The 25,358-nt window shown below is 35.4% G+C and overlaps 5 protein-coding genes across 5 annotated transcripts; all 5 read left to right on the forward strand.

Moving 5' to 3' along the window:
- Positions 1 to 4,242: 4,242 nt before the first annotated feature.
- LOC105397985 lies at positions 4,243 to 6,006 on the forward strand. The gene has a single exon (XM_011570025.3). It carries the CDS (start codon positions 4,592 to 4,594, stop codon positions 5,987 to 5,989), a length of 1,398 nt encoding a protein of 465 aa, XP_011568327.3. The 5' UTR covers positions 4,243 to 4,591; the 3' UTR covers positions 5,990 to 6,006.
- Positions 6,007 to 6,974: 968 nt separating this feature from the next.
- Positions 6,975 to 8,539, forward strand: LOC105397986. Its single transcript, XM_048624974.1, has 4 exons — positions 6,975 to 7,115; positions 7,370 to 7,510; positions 7,781 to 7,934; positions 8,162 to 8,539. Exons 1-4 carry the CDS (start codon positions 7,067 to 7,069, stop codon positions 8,286 to 8,288), a joined length of 471 nt encoding a protein of 156 aa, XP_048480931.1. The 5' UTR covers positions 6,975 to 7,066; the 3' UTR covers positions 8,289 to 8,539.
- A 1,152-nt stretch (positions 8,540 to 9,691) lies between these two features.
- LOC125489374 lies at positions 9,692 to 11,158 on the forward strand. The gene has a single exon (XM_048625160.1). The coding sequence runs from the start codon at positions 9,979 to 9,981 to the stop codon at positions 10,822 to 10,824; it is 846 nt and encodes a 281-aa protein (XP_048481117.1). The 5' UTR covers positions 9,692 to 9,978; the 3' UTR covers positions 10,825 to 11,158.
- A 1,375-nt stretch (positions 11,159 to 12,533) lies between these two features.
- Positions 12,534 to 13,537, forward strand: LOC119692281. The gene has a single exon (XM_038112290.2). The coding sequence runs from the start codon at positions 12,554 to 12,556 to the stop codon at positions 13,535 to 13,537; it is 984 nt and encodes a 327-aa protein (XP_037968218.2). The 5' UTR covers positions 12,534 to 12,553.
- A 2,171-nt stretch (positions 13,538 to 15,708) lies between these two features.
- Positions 15,709 to 16,614, forward strand: LOC125489381. Its single transcript, XM_048625193.1, has one exon. The coding sequence runs from the start codon at positions 15,759 to 15,761 to the stop codon at positions 16,563 to 16,565; it is 807 nt and encodes a 268-aa protein (XP_048481150.1). The 5' UTR covers positions 15,709 to 15,758; the 3' UTR covers positions 16,566 to 16,614.
- The last annotated feature ends 8,744 nt before the right edge of the window (positions 16,615 to 25,358 follow it).

Raw genomic sequence — 25,358 nt, forward strand, 5'->3', positions numbered from 1 at the left:
GAAGACGCGGTAGTTCTTCTGACAGATCTTATCGCTACAAATTTAGACAATGGAAACAGCTGCATTGGTGTGTTTCTCGACCTGGCAAAGGCCTTTGATACCGTTTCGCCAAAAATACTGTTGGCAAAGCTACACCACCTAGGTATCAGAGGCACTGCGCTGGACTGGTTTAACAGTTATCTTTCAAATAGAAAACAACTTGTCAAGATTGGTTCACTGAAAAGTAAAGCTTTACCAGTTCTTTATGGTGTCCCCCAAGGGAGCATACTTGGTCCCACTCTTTTCCTTCTTTATATGAACGATATCCATGAACTAAAGTTACAAAATGCTGAAGTCATTTGCTACGCAGATGATACAGCAATTATATTTAATGGTAAAAAATGTGATGATGCTTATAAAAACTCTGAACTAGGCATGATAACCATCAACCATTGGCTAAAGAATAACTTATTAACCATAAACCATAAAAAGACCAAATTCATATGTTTTCATAAAACTGCTGCATCTAAACCGACAACCCCAAATCACTTAAAAATTCATAGCTGTAATTCTGATCTGACGCAATTAACAACCTGTAACTGTAAATCTATCGATATTATTTCCTCTATAAAGTATTTAGGCGTGATCATAGATCAAAATCTCAACTTTAAAGAACATATTCACTGCCTCTGTAAACGTTTAAGAAAAACCGCAGGTATTTTAAAGAAACTACGGAATTCAGCTGAACCCAGACTTCTTACAAGAATTTACTTTGCTATCTGTCAATCTATCGCTTCGTACTGCATCCCAGTATGGGGCAGCGCAGCAAAAACCATAATTATATCCACAGAAAGAGCGCAACGATCTGTACTTAAAACTATGTTAAAAAAACCGTATCGATACCCAACTCAGACACTCTACAGTGAAGCTAAAGTTCTTACTATCCGCCAACTTTTTATTCTTAGGATTTGTCTTTCCACCCATAAAAATATATTATCATCCGATCTATACGAAAAGCTTGTCAATCAACGCGTTTTTAAAATGCCTGTAATTTATTTGAATACAGCCTTTGGTCAAAGTTTTGGCTCATATATCAGAGCTCATGTATATAACAATATGCTACAATACTGTAATCTTAAGAACTATTCTGTCCCTGAGGCTAAAATTAAGTTGAAGGAATGCTTACTCAAACTAAATTATTATTGTACTGAGGATATCCTTGATTGATTTAAAGATTTTAAGATTTTATTTCTATACCTAGTTACCATAACAAGAAGACTGTTTAAGATAATTTTATGTTTTGTTTTTGTTTTGAAATTTTATTTCACTCTTGTGTGACATACACTGATTATGTTTTATTAATATAAATTCACTTTAGTCAAGTCATTTTTGGTACCCCAAGATACGGGCTTAGCCTAGTTTGGGGACCCCTGCTCCTTGTGATTAATGTCCAATTCAGACGTGTGCATAGATATAACTAGTTTAAGTATAATACCTTGTTTAATATAAGTATAGTAAATATGTAACATTTCTTTTGCGCAATAAAGATTTTTTTTTTATTTATTTTATTTTTATTATTTTATTTTATTTACATATTTTTAACCGACTTCGAAAAAAGGAGGAGGTTCTCAATTCGTCTGTATGTATGTTTTTTTTTATTTTTATGTATGTTCATCGATTATTGATCATAATATACAGTCGCGAGCAATGAAAAAGTTATTATCAGAATATTACTAACTAAAATCATAAAATTATATTGCGTTCAACTTTAAAATGTTTGTAAAAATTGGGATACTTTGGTGTTGGCAGTTTGTGGGTGGAACTTTTTCCCTGCTCAAGAGTGTACATATATCCTTCCACCCTAAGGTTGTCTAAAAGAAATCACTTTAACTGTTTTAGTGGCTCATGTCCTTAGAAGACCTCATGAAATTCCAGCGAAGTAAGTACTTAGGTACCTGGCAGCCACCGCGTAAGAGACCTCCCAAAAATAAAGCAAAGTTCTGTGAATAATGAGGCAAAAATTGTGGGGATGGAAATGGGAAGATCTCGCTGCCCAAGATCGAGCCAGATGGAGAAATTTTCTCAAAGCCTTTTGAGAAGTCCTCCTGCTGAGGGACGTCAGGGTGAATAGGTATACACTCACGGGCAATGAAATGGTTCCATTAAGAAAAAGCACCAAATTACTTTTAAACGGAAAAGGCTAGCTTAATGACCTCTACTGCAACATTAAAGCACTAAATGTGCTTTGTACAGATCCTTAGGATATTACCAACTAAAAACAATAATATTTGTTTCCAATTTTATATTAAATCTTTGAAAAATTGGGGTTGTGTGGTGTCGCCATTTTGTGAGTGGGACTTTTTCATTTCCCGGGAGTGTATTATTATGTATGTGGTATGTAATAATAGAAAATACAACTCACCATTTTAATAGGTCCTATAGTTATTTGCTTCAAATAAACAGAACCAGGATTAAACCAGATGCTCAATTCACACTTTAACTTAAAAAGTGGCAACAGCAAAAAGTTATTTAAAAATATTTTTTTCTTCCCGCCAAATTTAAATCGTATTTGGCAGGACGACACTGCGCATGCGCTGTAATGGCGCGCGAATCTTCATCTGATGGCGGCCCGCGCCATTCACAACAAGCCACGGGTGGTGGTACCGCCATAGCAGAATCCGTAATCTTTCTTCCGCAAGAAAAGCACGTGATTCGTTGCATTGCAAGCAACTGGGCATCATATTATAAGTACTTACCTACTTCTATATTATGTACTTAATGAGTAGGTACAGAGAATTCATAGTAAGTAAAAAATTCTAAAAATAAAAACATAGATTTTTCTGTAATATACATCGTCAAATCACTAGAATAAAAACATCAGCAACGCGTGCTTCGTCAAAAATATTACATTAAAAATAATAATAAATTAATAATAATAATATATCTAGTAAAATAGGCCACCCGTCGTACCTGGCTCAAATGTACCCATTATACTAGCTGCATTTCCGCGCTGTATAGCCACGGATATCCTTTGAGACAGGTACGACCCGGAGCGACGGTCAAAAGTAGTCAAAACCCCTATCTCGCAGTCGTCGGGATATTGCACGAATTAACAACCTGGCCTCAGTTCCCCAAACACCCGTCACCTCAAACGCGACAGGCATAAAAATATACGAAGCCTTTAGGACATCAAATAAAAAAATATAAGAACTAAATAAAATATTTTTTAAAAATACCTAAGTAACTAATATATGAGTATGTATGACTTAACTATGAAAAATTATGATACTTAATTACTTACTTAGAATGAACCAAAATTTTGTACTTATGAAAAAATAAAGGTTTTCACAATGATCAAATTCAGAGGATAGCAAAAGTCAACGTGGTCATATTATACCACTTCAAGAATCGGGTTGATAATTTTATATTATTATTTATGTCCTTTTATACTACAACGATTTACACCTAAGTTAATTTACTTAGCTAACTATCAGTCGGTCAGCTCGGTGGATAACAGCAATACCCTGAAAAGTTGATTTCCATCGCATCTTTGGATGTACCTACTACCTATAGGTAGGTATTTAGTTACTTACTGAACAAACCTATTTTTGACCACAATGCAAATAAGTATAAAACCAAGAAAAGTCCTTGGTATGAGGCGTTTGTTAAAAAAAAAAAAAAGTTCCTTTTTGGAGAAATAGATGGCGTTGTCTGGGGTTGTACCAACTTTCAAACCCTCAGAACACACTCAGATCACAATATGTTATTCTGTGAGGCTAACGAAATGTGAAAGTGACGTAGGTAGGTAGAATTGTAGTATTATTTTCTCTATGATGTCGATGTCACTGTTGCTTCAGCGTTCAGTGCGATTGTGTGTACAGCCGTTCTTTTCAAGTTTTCTCAGTTTCCTTGTGTTTCTCCTGTATAAATTGAGTTGTAGTTGAGCTATCTGCTCCTCCTCCCTCCCGCCACATGCAGTCTGAGCCTCGGAAGGATGGCTCGCGCTACCACCCGACATTTAATCACAACTAGTGAGTTCTTATTCTGAGTTTAGTACTCTTTGCTCTCTATGTAATTTTTGACAGTTGGTACACTGCGTTTTCACGCCATCTATCGGCTTACCCAAAAGCTCAACTGACAGCTGTCAAGGAAAACGGCTCATTGGTAAAAACCAAGGACTTTTTTATGTATCAAAACGATCAAAACCTTTCTTTGCTTCATGATTGAACTGCTGACATTTTTATTTTGGTTTTTGGCGTGGTATTCATTGACATTGACAGTAAAGTTGTCACATATAAAACTGGGATTTTGTTTGGATTTTGTACGTGCTTTATTTTAATTTTGTATCAATGTTTGAGTTTATTACAAATGTTCGTGCTGAACTTTTCGAAGAATTCATAGATTTGCTTGATCAAATATCCGAAGACAGCCTCTACCTCTATGATAGAATAACTGAAAATCTTATCATCGAGTTGAGGCGCCACCTAAACATACCCCGAAGGAGGGAAAACCACCTCAATGAAATAGTTTAGGCCCCCCTTCTAATAGAATTTGATAAATTCTCGTCAATCAAGGTAGGTACTTATTTTAAAACATAAAAATATTGCTGAAAATGAGAAGAAAAATAAAGAAATCGCTCAAACGTGAAAAAGATAAGAGTGGCTCTAGAAAACAAAAAACTGAAATTAACGAAGAAGACACTATCCATGATTCAAATGAAGGAGAAAGCAAGAATACTAATGGGGCTGGGGCTGGTACGGCAACACAAGAAAATAGTCATCTAAATAATGAAGAATTCACTGAAAACAAAAAAGAAGATATAGAAAATAGTGAAAAACTACATAATGTATCAATTCATGATGAAGGTAAAGCAAATGAAAATGAAGGAAGTGTTGAAAATTTTAACAAACCCAAAGACCAAGTGCGACATGAGAAATTTGTAACACCTAACATTGCAAAAGAAAATGATTCGGGTATCGATAAAAAGTCTGATGAAATAAAAAACAATGAATCAAAGATTAAACAAAATACTAATGATTTTGTGGAAAGTGCAATAGAGCTAAGTAAAAAAGATAATGTTGAAGAAATGCTGTCTGAAAAACAAAAGTCAGAAGATGCTGTAGCTGATGAAACAGATGTCACTAAAGGAATGGCATCAAAAGTGCAAACAGAAGTAAAGGAAAAACAAGCCAAACAAGATAATATTGAAGATATAGAGTGTTCATCCCTGATTTGTGAACAGGAGAATCTCAGAGCTATAGAGGCAGGAGTTTTCGATTTTGTAATAGAAGAAGATTTGATAGAGGAAATCGACGAAGAAACAAAATTACAGGAAGAAAAGGTTGAGGAAGAACAAGAAGTCTACGTAGAAGTTCCAATAGATCCCGCTGAGCCGTATAATTTTAGCGATTCTCAAGAAGCGTTGAAAGCGCCGTTTGAATTAAGGCTAGACCAGCTAGTTGAATTAGAACAACTGTGGGAATCGTTTCAGAACTGTACTCCAGCCTATAGTGACATTGATGGCTACATTACTGAAAAAGAACTAGTTTTCATGCTCAAAGCCTTATTAATAATGACTTATACCCCAGAACAATTGCAAGAGCTAATAAACTTTTGCGTGAGACCACCAGACCCAGAAGGCCGAATAACCTTCGAACAATTTGTGAAAATGGTAACAATGAGACAACGTGATTTCCCCGTTGAAGAGGAGGTAAGAGCAGCTTTAAAAGTGATGGATACTGAGGACATCGGTGTAATAGACAGAGAGTTCATGCGGGAAGTGCTCCACAAACAAGGAAACAAAATGGGCCCCAAAATGGTGGATAAACTGATCAAAGAAGTGGATATAGCTGGAGATGGCACGATAAACGTTGAAGATGTTGTCGGTACTATGGTTATCGATCTTAACAGAGACGACATACTGCTTCTACGGCAAACTCTGTTTCCTGATGAGGCTCCAACAGAAATTATTATTCCGGATGATCCGACAGCAACAGCTACAGATGATTAAATTGTACCTACCTTTCATTATCTAATTCTTCTGCTAAGCGACTCGGTGACACTAGATGGACTAGGAAAAAGACTAGGCCGTAGCCTAAGGCCGGGGGTCGGCAACTTAAAAGGCATTTTAATAGATAGGTAGTAAATAATCAATGAATACATAACTCCGACGACGACGACCGAATGGCGTAGTGGTTAGTGACCCTGACTGCTGAGCCGATGGTCCCGGGTTCGATTCCCGGCTGGGGCAGATATTTGTTTAAACACAGATATTTGTTCTCGGGTCTTGGATGTGCCCGTAAAATGGCAATAGGCCCGCCCCCTATTACATTGGGACTAACATAACACTCTGGCGAAAAGTGGGTGCAGCAATGCACCTCTGCCTACCCCGCAAGGGAGTACATTAGTGCAAGGCGTGAGTGCGTGTTTTTTTGGTAGTTCAAAGAGGTTCAGTATCACACCCAAGGAAACTGTGCATTTATTTTTTCCCTATGAACCTGTGCAAGGAACCAGAGGTTGGCAACCTCTGCCCTAGGCTCTTTATGAGGCCTAGCCATACATGCATAAGTTATAAGTCTCATCGTTCGATTGCTTATTTTATGGTTTAAAAAAAAATACTAGGTATAAACCATGCTATAAAGATAACTAATAGGTTTGTTCGCCAATCGCAATCGTCATTTTTCTTATTTTAATATCGTTACTACCTACATGAGAAAAAAAAGATCATTATTATTCCGAGGTTTCTACACTAATTTGTTATGATATCACCCTTATACTGAGCCCTTATAGGTAATATATCACCCAATATCACCCCATTTGTCTATACGTATTTGCGTTTTTACCAAAACTGCCATATGTGTATATTTTTGCGTACATTTTTGGTTTTTGGCAAATACAGCAAGTGCCAGCATCAAGACCTACTTTCACATTAATCTGTGTCTACCGGCCGTTTATCGTTATGATTGACAATGACATTTGATTTGACAGATATTTGTTTGTGTCTCGTGTGGCGTGTATTCGTACCGTATTTCAGTGTTATTTTATTATTTTGTGTAGTTATTTGATTTAAAAAATTTACCGCATAACCATGAAACAATACATTATTTTGTGTATTTTATTTGCCACTATTTCAAAGAGTAAGCCCCATTTACAATTTCACTTTAAATCCCTAAAAGAAATACCGCTTCCGAGGGTGTGGCTGTTTTGTGTTTTGTTACTCATACTATTCATGTTCTATTATTTAGATTGTGAATAATGTAATTGGTTGTCTGGTTTTGATTTCCTCTTGCTTCAGACACAGCGGTCGGAGTTTCAGTTTCCTTGTTGATCTTTCAGTTCCGGTTTATTTACTAACTTACATACACATACTTACGTTTTAAATGCTTTTCAGGTCTTGCAATATGGTGTTACCAATGTTCGCCGGCGAAGCCCGGCTGCAATGAGCCGTTCAACTGGAGGGGTGTGGGGTACCTCGGCACAGCCTGCCCTGATGATGGAGATGTTTGTGTTAAACTTATTGAAAGGAAAGGAGGTACACCATTGACTTATATAATACTAGTGTAAAGACAGGGCCAACTAGTCAAGAAAATGGCACCCTTGTACTGGCCCCAAAATCTCAGATGTCTGTCATAATTTGTTTGAATTAGGGCCTGTGTGCGGGTGTCATTTTCTTGAAGCAAATTGTTGACGGGTGCATCCTTCCTTTTAAAATAATTGAGGTATACATTAATCAATCAATTCACACTTTGCTTTATTCCCTGCTTTCAAGTAATATAACTATAAAAATATATTTATGTTTCAGCGGAAGAAGTTATAACCCGAGATTGCTTAAGCAATTTCAAAGCTGTACGGACAGACATTCCGGCAGATACATATGAAGGTTGCAGACCAGCTGCCCGAGATGTGAATCTGGCCAACTATGTCAATAACACTATTAAGGAATATGATTTGAAAAGGTGAGTGCATAATAAAGAATGATCACTTACAATCGAGAGTGATTGTGGGTCAGTGGATTTCATATGAATTAGATAAAAAGGAAAAATATTTATATCTGGAAATCTGAAAATAACATGTTTAAAACATAATTAGAGAAAAAACAATGCCATTATGAGTTTGTAAAACACTGCAGTGTTTTGTGGTTCATTTAAACTTCTTTATCTAAAATAATTTTTATTATTTTCAGGGACATGTATGATGCAACATGGTGCTTTTGCTTCTTGGATCACCGCTGCAACGGGGCATCTCTGTCTTCACTGTCAATGGCTCTTCTAATACTTACATCTGTTGGTGTGTGGATATCGAAACTGTAACTCATAAATAGGTATGTGCTGAATCTCATTGTACATTTAGCTTTTAGACTGGCATTGAGAAAAACTTACAGAAGTTGACTGCTGCAATTTGATGCAATTGCAATGTCTATTGCTAGAGTCCAAACCACTCTATAGGTACATAAAAAAACCAATGACAACAGTAAGGACACCTACCTCAGTTGCTTGAAGGAACTTTAAAAGGTTGTCATTTAATTGATTGCTTTTATACAGGACAGAAAGTTACAGAAATACAAACACTCAACCTTAGTTTAAAGTTTCTACATGCAACTAGGCGTTAGTTAATTATTCATACCTAATTTTATGAAAATCAGAAATAATTCGCATTTGAAATTTGCTACTCGTATAGTTTATTATGAGTAGGTACTTACAATCCAAATTTATAAAAAAATATCGAAATTTAGTGTTTTACTTGAAATGATACAACTCCATTTCTTAATACTCTTTGTAACTATTTTGATATTTAATGTATCACTTTATCCATGCATTTACCTTTAACAGATAATAATTAATGTTAAATGACAGCTTTTTATTGTGTTTTTAATACGCTTTGAATAAATATATGTTAAGGTATTAATAATGTATACTGTATGGTCTGAATCTGTTCCATCCATCAATATTATTCTTAGGAATACTAGATTTTTTACTATGCCTTTGTACATTTAATTTATATTACTATTGAAGGCTTTTGTACAATCTGAATCAATTCCGTCCATTGATATTATAATAAGTATTCTTATAAATAGCTATAGGTCAACTGTTTTAAATAAATAATTTGATATATTTTGACTTGATTTCTTTAAATATTGTTATTGGTATTTACATAATTTAAGTAGCTACAACAAAATTCGGCCTTGGTATGATTTACCTGAGTAGAACTCATAATGCGCAGCTAAGTTCATCGCGCGGTAAAAAACGAACGTTAAAAAGGTTACTTAGGTCCATAAACGCGAGCCAACAAAACATCAAGATAACTTTAGTCCTAGGGGAAAAATACATTGTTTCTAGGATGAAACCAGCCTAGTAGCCCGAGGGATGAAATTTAAGGGTGTTCAAACTATTTTTTCGTTTCATTACATTTCAAAATTATAGAAGTCAAGGGCGTACCCAGGATTTCAGCTAGGGGGGGGCAGCTCATACCTGTTCCGAGATGATGGTCGGTCAGGTATATTGAAACATTATAGATAGTTAAAAGAATATTAAATCAATATATCTGACTGAAAAGAAAAGATATTTTGTTTCAAACACTTCAGTTCTTCAGTTTGCGCGTTTTTAATTCCTACTTGGCAGGAAAATTTACGATTATTTTTTCTTCTAGGGGGGGGGCAGCAGCCCCCCCCCTGCTCCTACCTGGGTACGCCCTTGATAGAAGTACCAAAAAAATATAATCATTTTCATTGCTCGCGCGTTTATACATAAGATACTTCATACATCTGAAGGATGTCTGCACTCTGCATTATCAATACAAGATATTGATAGCTTTTAACACAAACATACCGAAACTTAATTAGTCTTCCAATCGTTTAAGCCTTCTAATGATTCCACTCATAAAATATTAAACTTTTATATCAACACTTTCTTCAAACCTGTTATATAACAATATCATTGCCATTAGTATAAAAGCTGAGGAAATAAAGTCATTTAGTAACAAGTACCATGATAATGGTTCGAAATGGCCTCCGAGTTCCTAGCTACAAATATATTGGAGGACGGGTTTATAAAATCCTTTGCCCCGATTCTGTTTTGTCAGAAGTTGTTTTTCTCAGGACGCACTAACTTTGAATATCGTTTCGCCTCCGGCCCTAATAAACGGCAGAGAATATTAACAGTGATTGCGTTGATTCTTATTATTTGTCTATTCAATTATTCAAGATTCAGCTACATAATGAATTATGAAACGGTTATATCCAATGATAAATTTCTATTCGCTTTGAATCAAGCATCAACTTCTGTATACATGATCGCCATGATCGCCAGTGTCATACAGGCGCGATTCTTTGACTTTAACAAAGCTTCTGAGTTTTACATGAAATTGCAAGAAATTGGAAATATAATGAAGATGCGACGCAGTAAGGCACGGTCATACGCGATGGGGTATCACAGGAGTATCGCAACTGTTTGCATTCTTATCGTATTCGCTTCTGCGTTTATGTATTCATCGCAGTGGTATAATTATAATTTGACGCTAATGATGTCGTGTATCTGTTGGGCAACGGCAACATTTTGTCTGGAACTGGCTCTTTGTCTGCATACTGGTATAGATTTAATTGCGAAACTGAAATACTTGAATGGCATTCTGAAGTCGGAGTGCGCGGCGCTAGTGTCGCCGCGCGGGGGTCGCGGGGGTCGCGGGGGGCGCGGGGGGTGGTGGTACCCGCGGGACGCCCTCGTGCAGCGCTGGGTGCTCGAGGACAAGAGGGCACTCAGCGACAGTGACGTCACACTGTATTTGAAGGAAATTTTCAAAGGATACAAAATGTTCAGTGATGTTTTCAAATTTCAGGTAAGTCAGCACTAAATATTATGCTCCATCATCTCTATATATCTCAAAAGAACAAGAAAACACAGCATAATTTTGATGTCCTTCCTTCAGTTGGTCTGTCAAGTCCAAGGCGCTTTATATACAAGAGAATACGTAAATTAATTAAATTAAAACTGCATAAGATGAAATCAACAGCAAGCGTCCACAAATAAATCTTCATGATTCAGTTTCGTAAGGCCTTTCATGTTGAAAAACGAATATTTACTTCTTCTCCAGAAGGGCAATAAAATACATATTTTTATGTAGAGGTATTGTAATCCCTCCGTGTGCGAATCCGACTACCAAATTAGCCGGCCATTTAGTTATTGTTTTTATAGGTTGTAGGTTGGCTGGTAGAAAATGCTTTTAGCATTAAGTCCACCTTTTGTACACTTATATCTCATATTTGTGCAATAAAGTATTAAATAAATAAATATATTTACTCCAGAAAAAGTAGTGAATAATTCGCATCGATATTTCAGGTATTTCTACTCTTTACTTCAACTTTAATGTGGACAATGCTGTCGATTGAAATAATAATCGTTGGAATAAATGTAAGTTAAAATTCTCATTTAGACACTGTAGGTCGCCTAGACTTAAATTGAAACTATTATTTTTTTATTACTTATGTACCTACATGCTGGATAAGTAGTTACTTACTTTTATCGTTCCGATAACAAACTACTTAACAATTTTTAATTTTCAACAAAGGCTCCTAGACAAACCCACTTTGGGTTTATTGGTGCCTGAATGTTTAAATCTCAAGTTTATTTTTTATGTGTAATAAATAAAGTACCTACAATACAAAACAATGATATCTGACATGTTCAAACTTTTTTTTTTGGAATATGGAATAAGTAGTTAGAAGTTTTCACTATGTAAAATTTCGTACGAAGAATTAAACGATAAGGTACCAGAAGAATAGCTTACAAATATTTTTATATTATGTACTTATTTAATTTATTATAATTATTTATATTTACAGAGGTTACCGGCATATTACATTGCATCAGTTTCAATGGGCATAATTATAAATTTCATTTTAATTTCGGCTATCGGCTTATTAGGTGGAACATTCGAAAATGAAGTGAAAACCACTAAATATATTTCCAACAAAATCTTAACACTTTACAGCGAAGGTACTTATATTTTATAAAATTAGTACGCTTATGGAATAAGATCTTAAACTACTGCAAAAATATTTTTTTATCTTTTCAGGACCCATACGGAAAAAGGTGAAGACTTTGATAAGTATGATAGAAAACAATACTCCTGTGTTTTCCATTTACGGCATCTGGACTGCAAACTATGGCATAATCGTGAGGCTATTCTCGATAACTACCACATATTTGGTCGTCCTACTGCAACTGTCATATTTGTAGGAATTTCAGGCATTGACTTTATATAATTACTAGATTTCAGGATCATAATTTCGAGCGATTTAGCGATTAGTTTGTACGATACATAAAAGTGCCTACTTTTAAATTATGAAAACGTTAACATATGGTTATATTGAAATTATGTATTTAATTTATTTAAGAAGGTAATGTGACCAAATAACACAATTTAGATATACCAAATTACTTACATACTTAATGAAGTTATTATTTTAACAACGGTTTGTTTAGCTATAAATAAAGGACGTTTTGGTTCCAATGTGTCTTTGTTCTGTCGCTCGTACTACTCGTATCACTATTGACTCCTGGATCGGGTTCAAATTTGCAATATGACGTGTGAATATTTGTCAGAAGACATCTTACAAGCCAATTTCTTCAAGTGCACATCTCCCGTGTACTACGCTCAGCTACTTTGTGGAACTAACCGTGTCGACATCAGAGATAACTTCGCTACGTCAGTGACCAAGGGCCAAAAACTGTACTCTTTATTAATAATACTCGGTGTCACCTTGTCTTACAGCTACTTTGCTTTTAATTATTATGAGCTTTATTCTGTAACGAGTCCTACCATTTTGTATATGAGTATTGTAGGTATGGTGTTGCATTACACCACTTACCTATTGAATCAATGTTTTTTACGTTTGACGAAGCAAACGGATAACATAAGGCTTGTAGTTTTATTAAATAAAATAGATTGCTTGCTGAACATTAATCATGAGTCTGACCTAAACAACTTGCAATATTATTGGTCGGCCACGGCGGTGTTTTTGACTGCTCTAGTCTTCTTCTTTGGCTACGGGGTCCATGTGGTGGGCACTGTTCCACAGTATCCCGTCTTCACTTGTTTCATCTCGATACAATTATACTCCTATCTGCTGGAGATAATTTGCATAGGGGCATATGTTTATTACGTAGCAGTTCGAATGAGACTTTGTTCCTATTTGATTCGGTCGATGGTGTCAAAATTATTGAGTAAATATGATTGTGGAGATGCTGTGGAAGTATCACACCGTGTAGAATTACGAAACGTAACTGTATGCCTGAGTTACATACTGGAAGCGTTCAGAACTATAGAAAAAATATTTAGATATTCAGTAAGTATTAAGATCAAGCTTAGTATTAACAGTACCTATACCTACTTCCCTTTTAATGAGCCTTTATGTTTATTTCAGATTTTTTCAATTCTATCATTAAATTTCGTATGGACTTTTTTGGTTCTTATAGCTATGACTGAAGGTGTCCGAAAGCAGGTGAGTTTTAACGTCTATTATGAAAGGATGGGAACACGAATCAGCATCATCATCAGCCCTTAGGAATTAAATTTGGAATTATATTAGAAGATAATCTAGGACATTTGTCTATAGTAATTCAATAGGTGGTTCTCTGGAGTTTGTATGCGTTTTTTAAAAACTTTGCTTCGTTTTTAGGGTTCCGTAGCCAAAATGGCAAAAACGGAACCCTTATAGTTTCGTCATGTCCGTCTGTCCGTCTGTCCGTCTGTCCGTCTGTCACAGCCGATTTACTCGGAAACTATAAGTACTACAGTGATGAAATTTGATGGGAATATGTGTTGTATGAACCGCTACAAAAATATGACACTAAATAGTAAAAAAAAGAATTGGGGGTGGGGCCCCCCATACATGTAACTGAGGGATGAAATTTTTTTTTTCGATGTACATACCCGTGTGGGGTATCAATGGAAAGGTCTTTTAAAATGATATAAAGTTTTCTAAAAAACATTTTTCTTAAAGTGAACGGTTTTTGAGATATCAGCTCTCAAAGTCGTAAAAAGTATGTCCCCCCCCCTCTATTTTTATAACTACGGGGTATAAAATTCTAAAAAAAATAGAGGTGATGCATGCTAATTAACTCTTTCAACGATTTTTGGTTTGATCAAAGTATCTCTTATAGTTTTTGAGATAGGTGTATAAATTGACATAATAAGTTTATTATATTTGCTGCTACGGAACCCTTTGTGCGCGAGCCCGACTCGCACTTGGCCGGTTTTTTTTATATTTTCATAAGATCTCCCATATTTGTTCTGACCCTTTTGAACATGAATCAAATTGCCATAACATAAAACCCGTTTTCCCCCAGATATTTCCAGTAATGGGTCTCATAACACTAGGGCTCCTGGTGATTTTATACCTCATTGAAATAATATCACTTACCTTCGTTTGTTATAAGTTTACTAATGAAGTTTACAAATTAAAGCATTTTTGCGTTAAATTGCTTCGTAGTACGGATTTAAACGGTAAGTAAAACCAATATTTTCAGAAATAATTCAGGATATATTTTTCATAAGTAGTTAGAGGTCTAAAATAAAGGAAGTGTTATGTAGTAGGTAGACACAACACTTATGCCGAGTTGCAGAAAGAAGCTTTAAGCGAATATCACCATTAAATCTATGTCTATCTCTTTCTGTTCATACCTATAAGTCATTTCAAAATAATGCAGCAGTATATTTAGTTTGTAATAGTTATGTAGAAGGGGTCCTCCCTTGTGAAAAGCCCAGTTATATTTTTCCCAAGCCCTTTCACATCTATTTTTTTCTTCTTACGCCTTGCTTAGTAAAAAATAGTAAAAAAATAGAACTCTACAAAATACACCTTTTACAATTTTTCAGGCCAACTGAGAACTGCTCTGAAACAAGTAACAAACATGATCGGATGGGAGAAGCCAGAGTTCAGCATCTACGGGGTGTTCAAGTTAGATTTATCGTTAACTCTAAAACTAATATCGATAGTGGCATATTATTTCATTGTTTTCATGCAAATTACTATGGAACTATAAATTAATAATGTGTTTTGAAATAAAAAGTCATTAGTTTTTTGTACACTTATACCTATACGTAGGTAGGTATGTATATACTAAACTTTAACCTCGTACTTTTTATTTGACTAATTGAAAAAAAATGGCAGGTAGGTACTCGGTACGGTAGGGTATTTAGTTCATTCCATTCCATAAACCAGCGGTTCCCGAATTTTTCTTCGCGGGTTCCGTGAGAGGCCGTTGGGAAATCCTCAGTCATTCAAGAATATTGAATACCTACCTATGGCAATGTTTGAAGCCCAGAAAAAGGGCGAATAAAAAAGGGTTACGCGGGGTTTGTTTTTAAAAGGTTTTGATTTAAAAGATATCAGTTACTGATTCCGTAAGGTAAAGAACCTATTTGAGAACCGCTGCGATAATTCATGATGGCGAAAGTACTTACGAATAAGTCAATAGATTTATCACCTCAGTACCTGAGTTTCTTTTTCTTTTTAAGTATTATTATTAAAGGGGTGAACATTCTGAACAACTTTTACTCTATGAAACTTTGAAATCTAGAGGTAGGTAAATTTTAAAACTGTTCGCTTCGTGTCTAGTTTGCTCGGGTATACTATAGTTACGTATGCCTAATTTAATTAAACGCATATCTATAATTATTTGTAACAATTAAATATCAATAACCATTTGCTTATCTGACTGTAGGAATAAAAAATATTCTTGTTGTGTTGCAGTAGTGGCCAGACATTTCGCTTTCGTACCACCATGAAGTGTGAATATTTGTCAGAGGACATCTTGCAAGCCAGCTTCGTCAAGTGCATATCTCCTGTGTACTACGCTCAGCTATTCTGTGGAACTAACCGCATCGACATAAGAGACAACTTCGCTACGCCAGCGACGAAGGGCCAAAAACTATACTCCTGTCTAATAATATTATGCACTACTTTATCTTACCTATACTACGGGTTTTCCTATTATCAGCAATATTCCGAAATTAGTCCATACATTTCTTACATGGCAATTACCTGTATGGTACTTCATTACACCACATATTTAATAGACCAATCTCTTTTACGATTAAACGATCAAAGAGATTTTATAAATCTGGTTATTTCATTACAGAAAATAGATTACTTACTGGACATTACCCATGAATCGAATATCAATGATCCACAGTACAGGTTCTCAGCCGTGGTGGTGCCTGTGATGGCGATATGTCTTAGTTTGGGATTTGCAGTTCATATGATTTATACAGTTAGACATTATCCAATTTTCGTCTTCTTTATTTGGGTAGAATTATTCGGCCAAATGATTGAAATATTTTGCGTTTGCAACTACATTTACTACATTACAGTTCGCATGAGGCGATTGTATATTTTGTTGCAAATGCGACTATCATATTTTATGGCCGAACGGAAATTCGAAAATGAAGCTCTAAGAAATGCATACCAAGTGAAGCTACGAAATGATATTGTATGCCTAAGAAATATTTTTGATGCTTTTAAAGCAGTTGCAAAAATATTCAGATATCAAGTAAGTATCTATAGGTTACTTAGTAAAAAATCATCATAACCAAAAATCTTTTACTGCTGGACGACGGAGCACTGTAAAAACATACTTTGGCATGTACCTATTCAAATATAAAAGAATGAAGAAATTTTCAAAGATGTAGGATCCTGCAACATATAGATAAACAACAAAGTGCATAAAGAGGGGGGATCATTTAATTTAAAGAATATACTTACTCAGTCATAATAATCAATTAGTTAATTTATTTGGTAATAGCCTAGCTCATTGCAAATTTTTGTATCTATCGGTTACTGTGTAGTCAAAAACAGTTGCGATGTAGGGTATTGGAAACTATATGTTTTGTCGAATGTACATAATCATCCCTTATCATCCAATGTTAATTATTTTTTTTAAGGTTTTTTCAGTAATTGCAATGAACTTTATTTGGTCATTCGTGGTACTAGTAATCATGCTTGAAGGTATTTTAAAAAAGGTAAGTCGCTATAAAAGACGCGTTTCCTTAAAAACACTATATTTATACATTTATAAGATTTGGATAATTGTCGCCCCGTTTCGTCTTAGTAAGTATAACACTTTTGCAACACTCTGTATTAAAATATTCAATGTTTTTACAGATTTATGATCTTATGGTTGGTTTAACTCTATTGATCCTAATTATCTTTATTTTCATCGAAGTCACTGTGCTTTCTGTATTATGCTCCTGGTTTCATAATGAAATTAGGAAATTAAAGGCTTTCTGCACTAACCAACTCCGGAAATATATAAAAGGTAAATAAATAAATATATAATTGTATACAACTTATAAAAGTACGTATTTATAAGATATTTGGTTCTTCATATCTGCAAGCTCGAGTGTTTGTCGAAGTCGATATATGCCGAAATCTCAATGACGGTGGGGTAGGCGAGTTCCTGAATGGAGTTGGAGAACGTAACGCCCACTACATAGAAGGTTAACTTAAGGGTTGGTGCTGCGGTAGTTGGGGAATGTATTTTGTGTAGTTTAATAAATAATTGACTCATTGACAGCTCACATAAAATTAAGTAAGATTTGATTACAAAGGATAGCGATAGCGCATCATTTAAAAGCGTCTTTAATTATTCAGTAACTACTCAGAGTTATGTAACTCATAGTACATTGTATTATCTTTCAGGACAACGAAGAGCTGTGTTGAAGCAAATCATAAATACGATCGATTGGGAGAAGCCTGAGTTTGACCTCTACGGGATGTTCAAGTTAGATTTATCACTGGGTGTAAAGCTGATTGCACTAGTCATATATAATTTCTTTGTCTTTATGCAACTTACTTTACAATTATAAATTATGTTGGCTGGATTTTCTACGATTTTTTATTGAATGATTTTTTTTGTTATACCCATTGACATATATATTACTGCGTAAGGACAGGCCAAACCACTCAAGAAAATGGCACCCGCGCGTCCGGTCCTCAGTCGGCAGTTGTCTGTGGCGGAGAGAAGAGTCTTTGTTTCTTGTGATAAATATGCCTATTTTGTTGTGAGAGGCTACAAAAACTATGATACGAAGGTCAAAAAGGAATATGGAATATCGTATCATCCTTAATTAATAAATAAACACATTTTAAAGCGATAATTATTTTACTACCAAAGTCTACAATGGCCGCACGATGTAACCTTGTACGGACGTCCGCATGCAACTCACTCATATTATTATGTACCTACTGTCCGGTGACGGTAAAATATGAACGCACGTACAAGGTTGCGTCGTCAGGATAAGTAGCTCGGCTCTGACATAGTTCCAACAAATTATGACAGATGGCAGTTATTTTGCTTGTATGAAGAAGGTTTGAGCAAAATGTTCTAAAGGGCGTATCCTTCCTTTTGAAATCATTGGTTATACCTATCTATTAGATACTCTGTGGTTGTGTAAGTAACTGCACCTGGATCTCTCGAGTGGAACCGTTGTGCATATCCCCAAGATCTAAACTGCCTTCCTAAACTTGGACCATTTACCACTACGCTGGCCCACTGCGGGTTGGTAGATTCTAGGGCATGCAATACCGCAATACCGGTATTGCGTAATACCGGGATCCCGGACAAAATCCACGCTTTTTTAATACCGGTATTGAAAGTTAATATTTTGAAATTTTTTAGGCTATAAATCAAGCGATTAAGGTATAGTTAGCCTTGTGCTCTTATATACTATAAAAGTGCAGTTGTTTTCAGCCGTTACATGCGGTTTTTGGCCTTTGGAAACCTTCTTGTTGTCCATGCGTTCTAAAGTTTTAACTCTAATACTCAATTCTCGTAAAAAATATTATATAATACAGAATTTGATGGCTTTTCTTGTTGTATTTTGCCCTATACGACCTTTAAACAAAATATATGCCATTTATGCCATAACAAGGAAGTGTAATACCGGTATTAATACCGGGATCCCGGTATTGAGTTCTAATACTAGAACTCAATACCGGTATTGAAAATATTACCGGTATTGCATGCCCTAGTAGATTCATATTATCTAGATGTGCTAAATCTAGATATGCAGGTTTCGTCATAAAATATCTTTAACAAATATTAACTGTTACATAAACAATCAATACCTATTACTTTTAAAAAAAATACTATTAAATTTACTCAACATTAAAACAAGAAAACATTGTATGCAGTTTTGTTTCTTTTGAAAAATAAAGAAAGATTTCGTTGAGTAAAATTTTACCCTTCAGGTGGCTTTACAAAATTCCATCCTGCATACAAAAGAGTTCAACGCGCGAGAGCTTGCAAGTTGCTACGGGATTTTCGTACCAGTAGGGTACTATATTTCCCTTACGAATTAGGAAGGTACTATTAGAGGTATTTCATGTAACTATCACCACTATAATCATAATTAGGGCAATATTTTCAATAGTAGACAAATTTTAACTGAGGAGTATTAAATTTGTCTCACTCTCTAACTGCATCTGACTTATTCTCCTTATGTTCTTATGAAATATTGCAAACTTTTAAGCAGAGGAGTATTTATTATTTATAGGTTATGTCGAAATTACTAAATTTATAGCTATTAAAACACTACACAATATCATGAAACTTAAATTAGTCTTCATGTAATTTCTACGTCTAATGGTTCTCATTAATTATTAAATTTGTACATCAACGTCGTCGTCTACAAGCCTATTACTATAGGTATTAATTGAGGAAATAAAGTCATTTGGTTCGGAATGGCTTCCGAGTTCCTAGCTACAAATATATTGGAGGACGGGTTTATGAAATCCTTTGCCCCGATTCTGTTTTGTCAGAAGTTGTTTTTCTCGGGACGCACTAACTTTGAGTATCATTTCGCCTCCGGCCCTAGTAAACGGCAGAGAATATTAACAGTAATTGGATTGATTATTATCAACTGCCTATACAATTATTCAAGAATCACCTACGTAATGAATTACGAACATGTTATAGTGAATGATAAGCTTCTATTCGCTCTAAATCAAGCATCGGCTTCTGTGTATATGTTCGCCATGGTAGCCAGTGTCACTCAGGCGCGATTCTTTGACTATAACAAAGCTTCGGACTTTTACATGAAATTGCAAGAAATTGGAAACATAATGAAGATGCGGCGCAGTAAGGCACGGCTATACACGATGGCGTATCACAGAAGTATCGCGACTGTTTGTAGTCTTTGTGTATTTGTTTTCACGTTTATGTATCCATCTCAGTGGTATAATTATAATTTGTCAATAATGATGGCGTGCGTCTGTTGGGCAACGGGAGCATTTCTCATGGAACTGACTCTTTGTTTACAAACTGGTGTTGATTTATTAGCGAAACTGAAATACTTGAACAGTATTCTGAAGTCGGAATGCGCGGCGCTAGCGACGCCGCCCGGGGGGCGTGGGGGGCGCGGGGGGTGGTGGTACCCGCGGGACGCCCTCGTGCAGCGCTGGGTGCTCGAGGACAGGAGGGCGCTCAGCGACAGTGACGTCACACTTTATTTGAAGGAAATTTTCAAAGGATACCAAATGTTCGGTGATGTTTTTAAATTTCAGGTAAGTTTACTGAAATACAGATACCTATAATTACCTACCTATTACACGAGTAGTCAAACCTACACTCCACACTGCAGCCATGTTTGTGGCTCTTTAGTGAGGCAAAATCGGCGACTTTTCAAAGCCGCTAGGATTTCTGCGACATGCACGGCAGCAAGAAAAGGGGCAGGCTGGCGGCTCCGCCGCCAGCACTATGTGTGAAGCCTTGAATGATTATACATATTTCATCTTCTCTCAAGAGCTACTGCTCTTTTCGGTATATGTACCTATCTAGCTTCTAGTTCCATCCACCAGCGCAGTCTGTCGCAAGCCAGTTCTTTCATCTCTTTGCTTTACATGACCTTAACCTCCATTTCAATAGAACTCTTCCCATCGATGTTGCCTTTGATAATGTTAGTAATAAAATGTTGTGCGGTAGTAGTATTTATTATAGTTACCTACTTTTTCCACCTTTTCATTGTTTATTATTTAGTCTGTCCATGCTTCTGTCTCTATAAATATGTTGTTAATTCGAGGGTATGTTTCAGGTGTTTCTACTCTATACTGTAACATTAATGTGGGCACTGATGACGATTGAAATAATAATTATTGGCATAGATGTAAGTTTACAGTATAACATGAGTTGAGTTAGAAGAACAGTTTTCTCTTAAGTATTTACTTACTTACTTTAGACTGCTTGATAAGATAAAGATAAAATACTCTTTATTGCACACAAACAGAAACAATATTACAAACATGAAAAGAAAATAAATAGCTAAATCGGCGGCCTTATTACTAAAAGTAATCTCTTCCAGACAACCAAATTGATAGGAAATAGAAATGAATAGAAAGAAAGAAAATGGGTATCGTGTGAAAACAAGAGATATTTATAAATTACATAACATAATTGATTTAAAATGTGCTGCTTATTTACCAACCTAAAAAAAAAACTTTAATTCTTACCTAAGTTGCCTCACATTGTTACTTTTGATATCTTTACAGAGGCTACCGGTATATTATCTGGCATCCATTTCAGCGGGGATGGTTGTGAATTTTTGTTTCGTCTGCGCTATCGGATTATTAGGAGGAACATTTGCAAAAGAAGTTAAAAACACAAAATATACTTCCACCAAGATTCTAATGCTTTACAGTGAAGGTATATTTTATCAAACCTTCTGGCTGAGGGTCCATAAATATTATCTTTTAAGTATGTGAGACCAATATACTAATTATTTTATTTTTCAGGTCCCACACGGAAGAAAGTTAAAACTTTAATAAGAATGATAGAGCACAATACTCCTGTGTTTTCCATTTACGGCATCTGGACTGCAGACTATGGCATAATCGTGAGACTATTCTCAACAACTACCACATCTTTGGTCGTCCTACTGCAACTGTCATATTAGTAGCAATCTAAAATATTATACCATAATGATGACTGATTAACTTATTCTACGTAAGAGTATGTAAGTATAACTTTAGGCATAAAATCATAAATTACTTATATACTACAAATAGTTAAGTACCTACTTATTAAAGGTTGAAGAAAATATAGCTTTCCAATGTTATGAATGTTGTTGAAAAAATTATAAATAAATGAGATTATAAAAAAATATAATTATATTTATCGAGGGGTAACAATTACTTAGGCAAGTAATTTAAAACTTAAATAGATTAAAATCAGTAATTTAGGCAATTATCATATTGTATCCATCAACATGGACACTTATTCGTTTGGGGAAAATAAATACCCCTAATGTGTTACGTCATAGACTAATGTTACGAGGATGAAACAGGGTGTTATTTGATCAGTGACTTCCCCGTTGCCCTGAATGGTCAACATGGCAAATACAGGATGATGCAAACGTAAATGAACCCTTAATTGTGCATAATGATTATGTATCCAACATCATTTTGGAGTTTATCCCATTGAGTTAAGGACGAAAACCAATGATTTTTTTAAAATATGCCCATTTAATTGTTGTTTAGTTGTTGTAATAGACGACCGAATGGCGTAGTGGTTAGTGACCCTGACTACTGAGCCGAAGGTCCCGGGTTCGATTCCCGGCTGGGGCAGATATTTGTTTAAACACAGATATTTGTTCTCGGGTCTTGGATGTGCCCGTAAAATGGCAATAGGCCCGCCCCCTATTACATTGGGACTAACATACACTCTGGCGAAAAGTGGGTGCAGCAATGCACCTCTGCCTACCCCGCAAGGGAGTACATTAGTACAAGGCGTGAGTGCGTGTTTTTTTTTTTTTTTTTTAATTGTTAAGTAGCCAACACGGGATGACTCAAATTGTAATTCTGAAATATTCTACGACTGAAATAATCAACAACAGCTGGACCATAAGTTGCTGGTAACGTATTTCACAAGTCTTAGAACAAAAGTTGCTCAGAATGACCTGGGTCAACCCCTTTCGGCTTACACTATCTTTTTTTACCTATAAACATGTACCTTATTACAGAATTTAACAGTCTGTCTATGTGATCCATGTCTATCGGCAGGCTAGTAGTTACTCGTAGCTTCGTTATAAGTATTTTAATCTTAGAGCTCTAGTAAAAAGTAGCTCCTTCCTTAGGTAGATATCTTTTACTAGTAGGCATCACTACCTCATAGATAGATAGGTCCTTACAAAAAATTCAATTTATTTACGATATCGAGGTCACTTCACTAGGGAAATTGATTAAATTAGTACGGAAGTATTTAAAGGAAATATTTCAGGCCATTATTGCCAAATGAAGTAAATTACATCGCATCGGTTCACAAAATGACCTATAATACCTACATTATTATTTTCTACGCATTTATAGAGAGGTATTACACATTTCCTTTCACAGGAAGTGGTTTACTATCGAGTTAGGTACCAATTCGGTTTCAGTAAAATGAAGAGTAAACATGCCTTGCAACAAACATTGTCGCCGAATTTCTTCAAGTGCGTATCTCCCCTGTTCTATGCTCAGATGTTCTGTGGCTCGAATAGACTGGACTACAAGGGAAATATTGCCGTGCCCGCGACCAAGGGACAAACTATCTATACTGTCCTAGTATGTTTTTGCACGTTCCTGTCGCACTTAGCTTATGTCATCAATTGGTATCAGATGTATTACGGAAACAATAATCTATTATTTGCAACGGGAGTGGTCTGCATGCTGTTTCAGTTCATAACTTACTCGTTCACTATAGCCAGAATCAGATTAGTGAAACAAAAAGACAACTTAAACCTTTTCTCTTTATTCTATAGAATCGACCGCAGCCTCGCGCTCGATTCTGATCAAAATATAAATAAATTTCAGTACAATTTAAATTTTGTGCTAGTGCTGGCTGTCACAATCTTATTGATCGGTGGTTGTTTGGTAAATGTGTACGCTTGTATTCCCAAGTATCCGGTATTCACCGTGTTAATAACTATTGCTATGCTGACCAACTACTTGGAAATAGTTTGTATTGGGAATTACGTGTATTACTTGGCTATTCGCGTAAGGATATTGAACTTCAAAATACAATCTCGGGTGAAAGCAATGAAGAAAGTCAGTACTCATCCCCCGAAGGGTTCGCTAGCTGGGACGGGGCTCAAAGTTTGCAATGAAACATGTATTGAGCATCACGAAATTCGAAATTTCACTGTATGTCTGCGAAATATTTTAGTTGCGTACAGCACAATCTCCAAAATCTTTGGTGTCCAGGTAAGATCGTCTAATATATCATAAATGTTGACCGAATTAACCCACAAGTATATTTATTCACAGACTAATGTATGTTGAAATTTCAGCTATTTACAATAATTTCATCGTTCTTTGTGATGTCGTTCGTTATTTTCGAATTGATACTCGAAGGATTTCGGCACAACGTAAGTAGATTTAACTAACGTTTTATCTGAAAATTATTTATAAATCTACATAACTGACGTCAGAGCCATTCATTTCCCATGACTTAAAATAAATAGTGGTCTTTGGTGGTCTTCTACGCTGGTCGGCAAAATACGTAATTAACTTCAATAAGTACCTATATAATTTTACTAACACACTCTTAAAAAGAAACAATATTATGTTTTCAGTTAATATTAGATTTATCCATTCCTACCCTTTTTAAAAACCCTGTAAGTAGTTATAACTTTTAATCTAACATAACAATTTATTTCGTACTGAATTTAAATTTGTTTAGTTTCAGACATATCCTTCAGCTGGCGTCATTACCGCTTCTATTGTCGTGTGGTTTTTTTTCATGCAAATATGGGTACTGGCGCTGTTTTGCAATTTACTGATAAGTCAATTCCGCATTTTGAAAAATTACAGTGTTCGCATGCAACGAAAGATAGTAAGAGGTAAATTTTATTTTTAAACTTTCTTTTTGTATGTATCGCGGCATCGCTATAATGTTACCTGTTGACGCATTTATTGTATCCCAAAAGTGCACAACGTATCACAGTTTTCATTCGAACTTTTGTTAATTAGCTAGCGAAGGCAGAAACCGACAATTTACATTTATTTTCTTTTCGTTTTCAGGTCCTGTAAGACGATTCTTCAAGCAAATTCTAAGTTACATAGAATGGGAAAAACCTGTGTTTAACATATGCGGCATGTTTAATTTCGATTTATCGACACCGCTGGTGACACTCTCTATCATTGCAAATTATTTCATTATTTTTGTACAGTTGTTTATATATCGTATTTAATATCTACCTAACATTTGATATATTTTTTAAGTGTTGAGTAAATAATTTAAAAACCTTGTTCAGTCTATAACATTTATTCCAGTGTTCATAATTGTTTATAAAAATATTAACACGACTCTACAACCACAATATACCTATACTTACTAATAAAAGCAACGAAA

This window comes from Plutella xylostella, chromosome 13 (assembly GCF_932276165.1).
Source record: "Plutella xylostella chromosome 13, ilPluXylo3.1, whole genome shotgun sequence".
Classification (NCBI taxonomy): domain Eukaryota; kingdom Metazoa; phylum Arthropoda; class Insecta; order Lepidoptera; family Plutellidae; genus Plutella; species Plutella xylostella.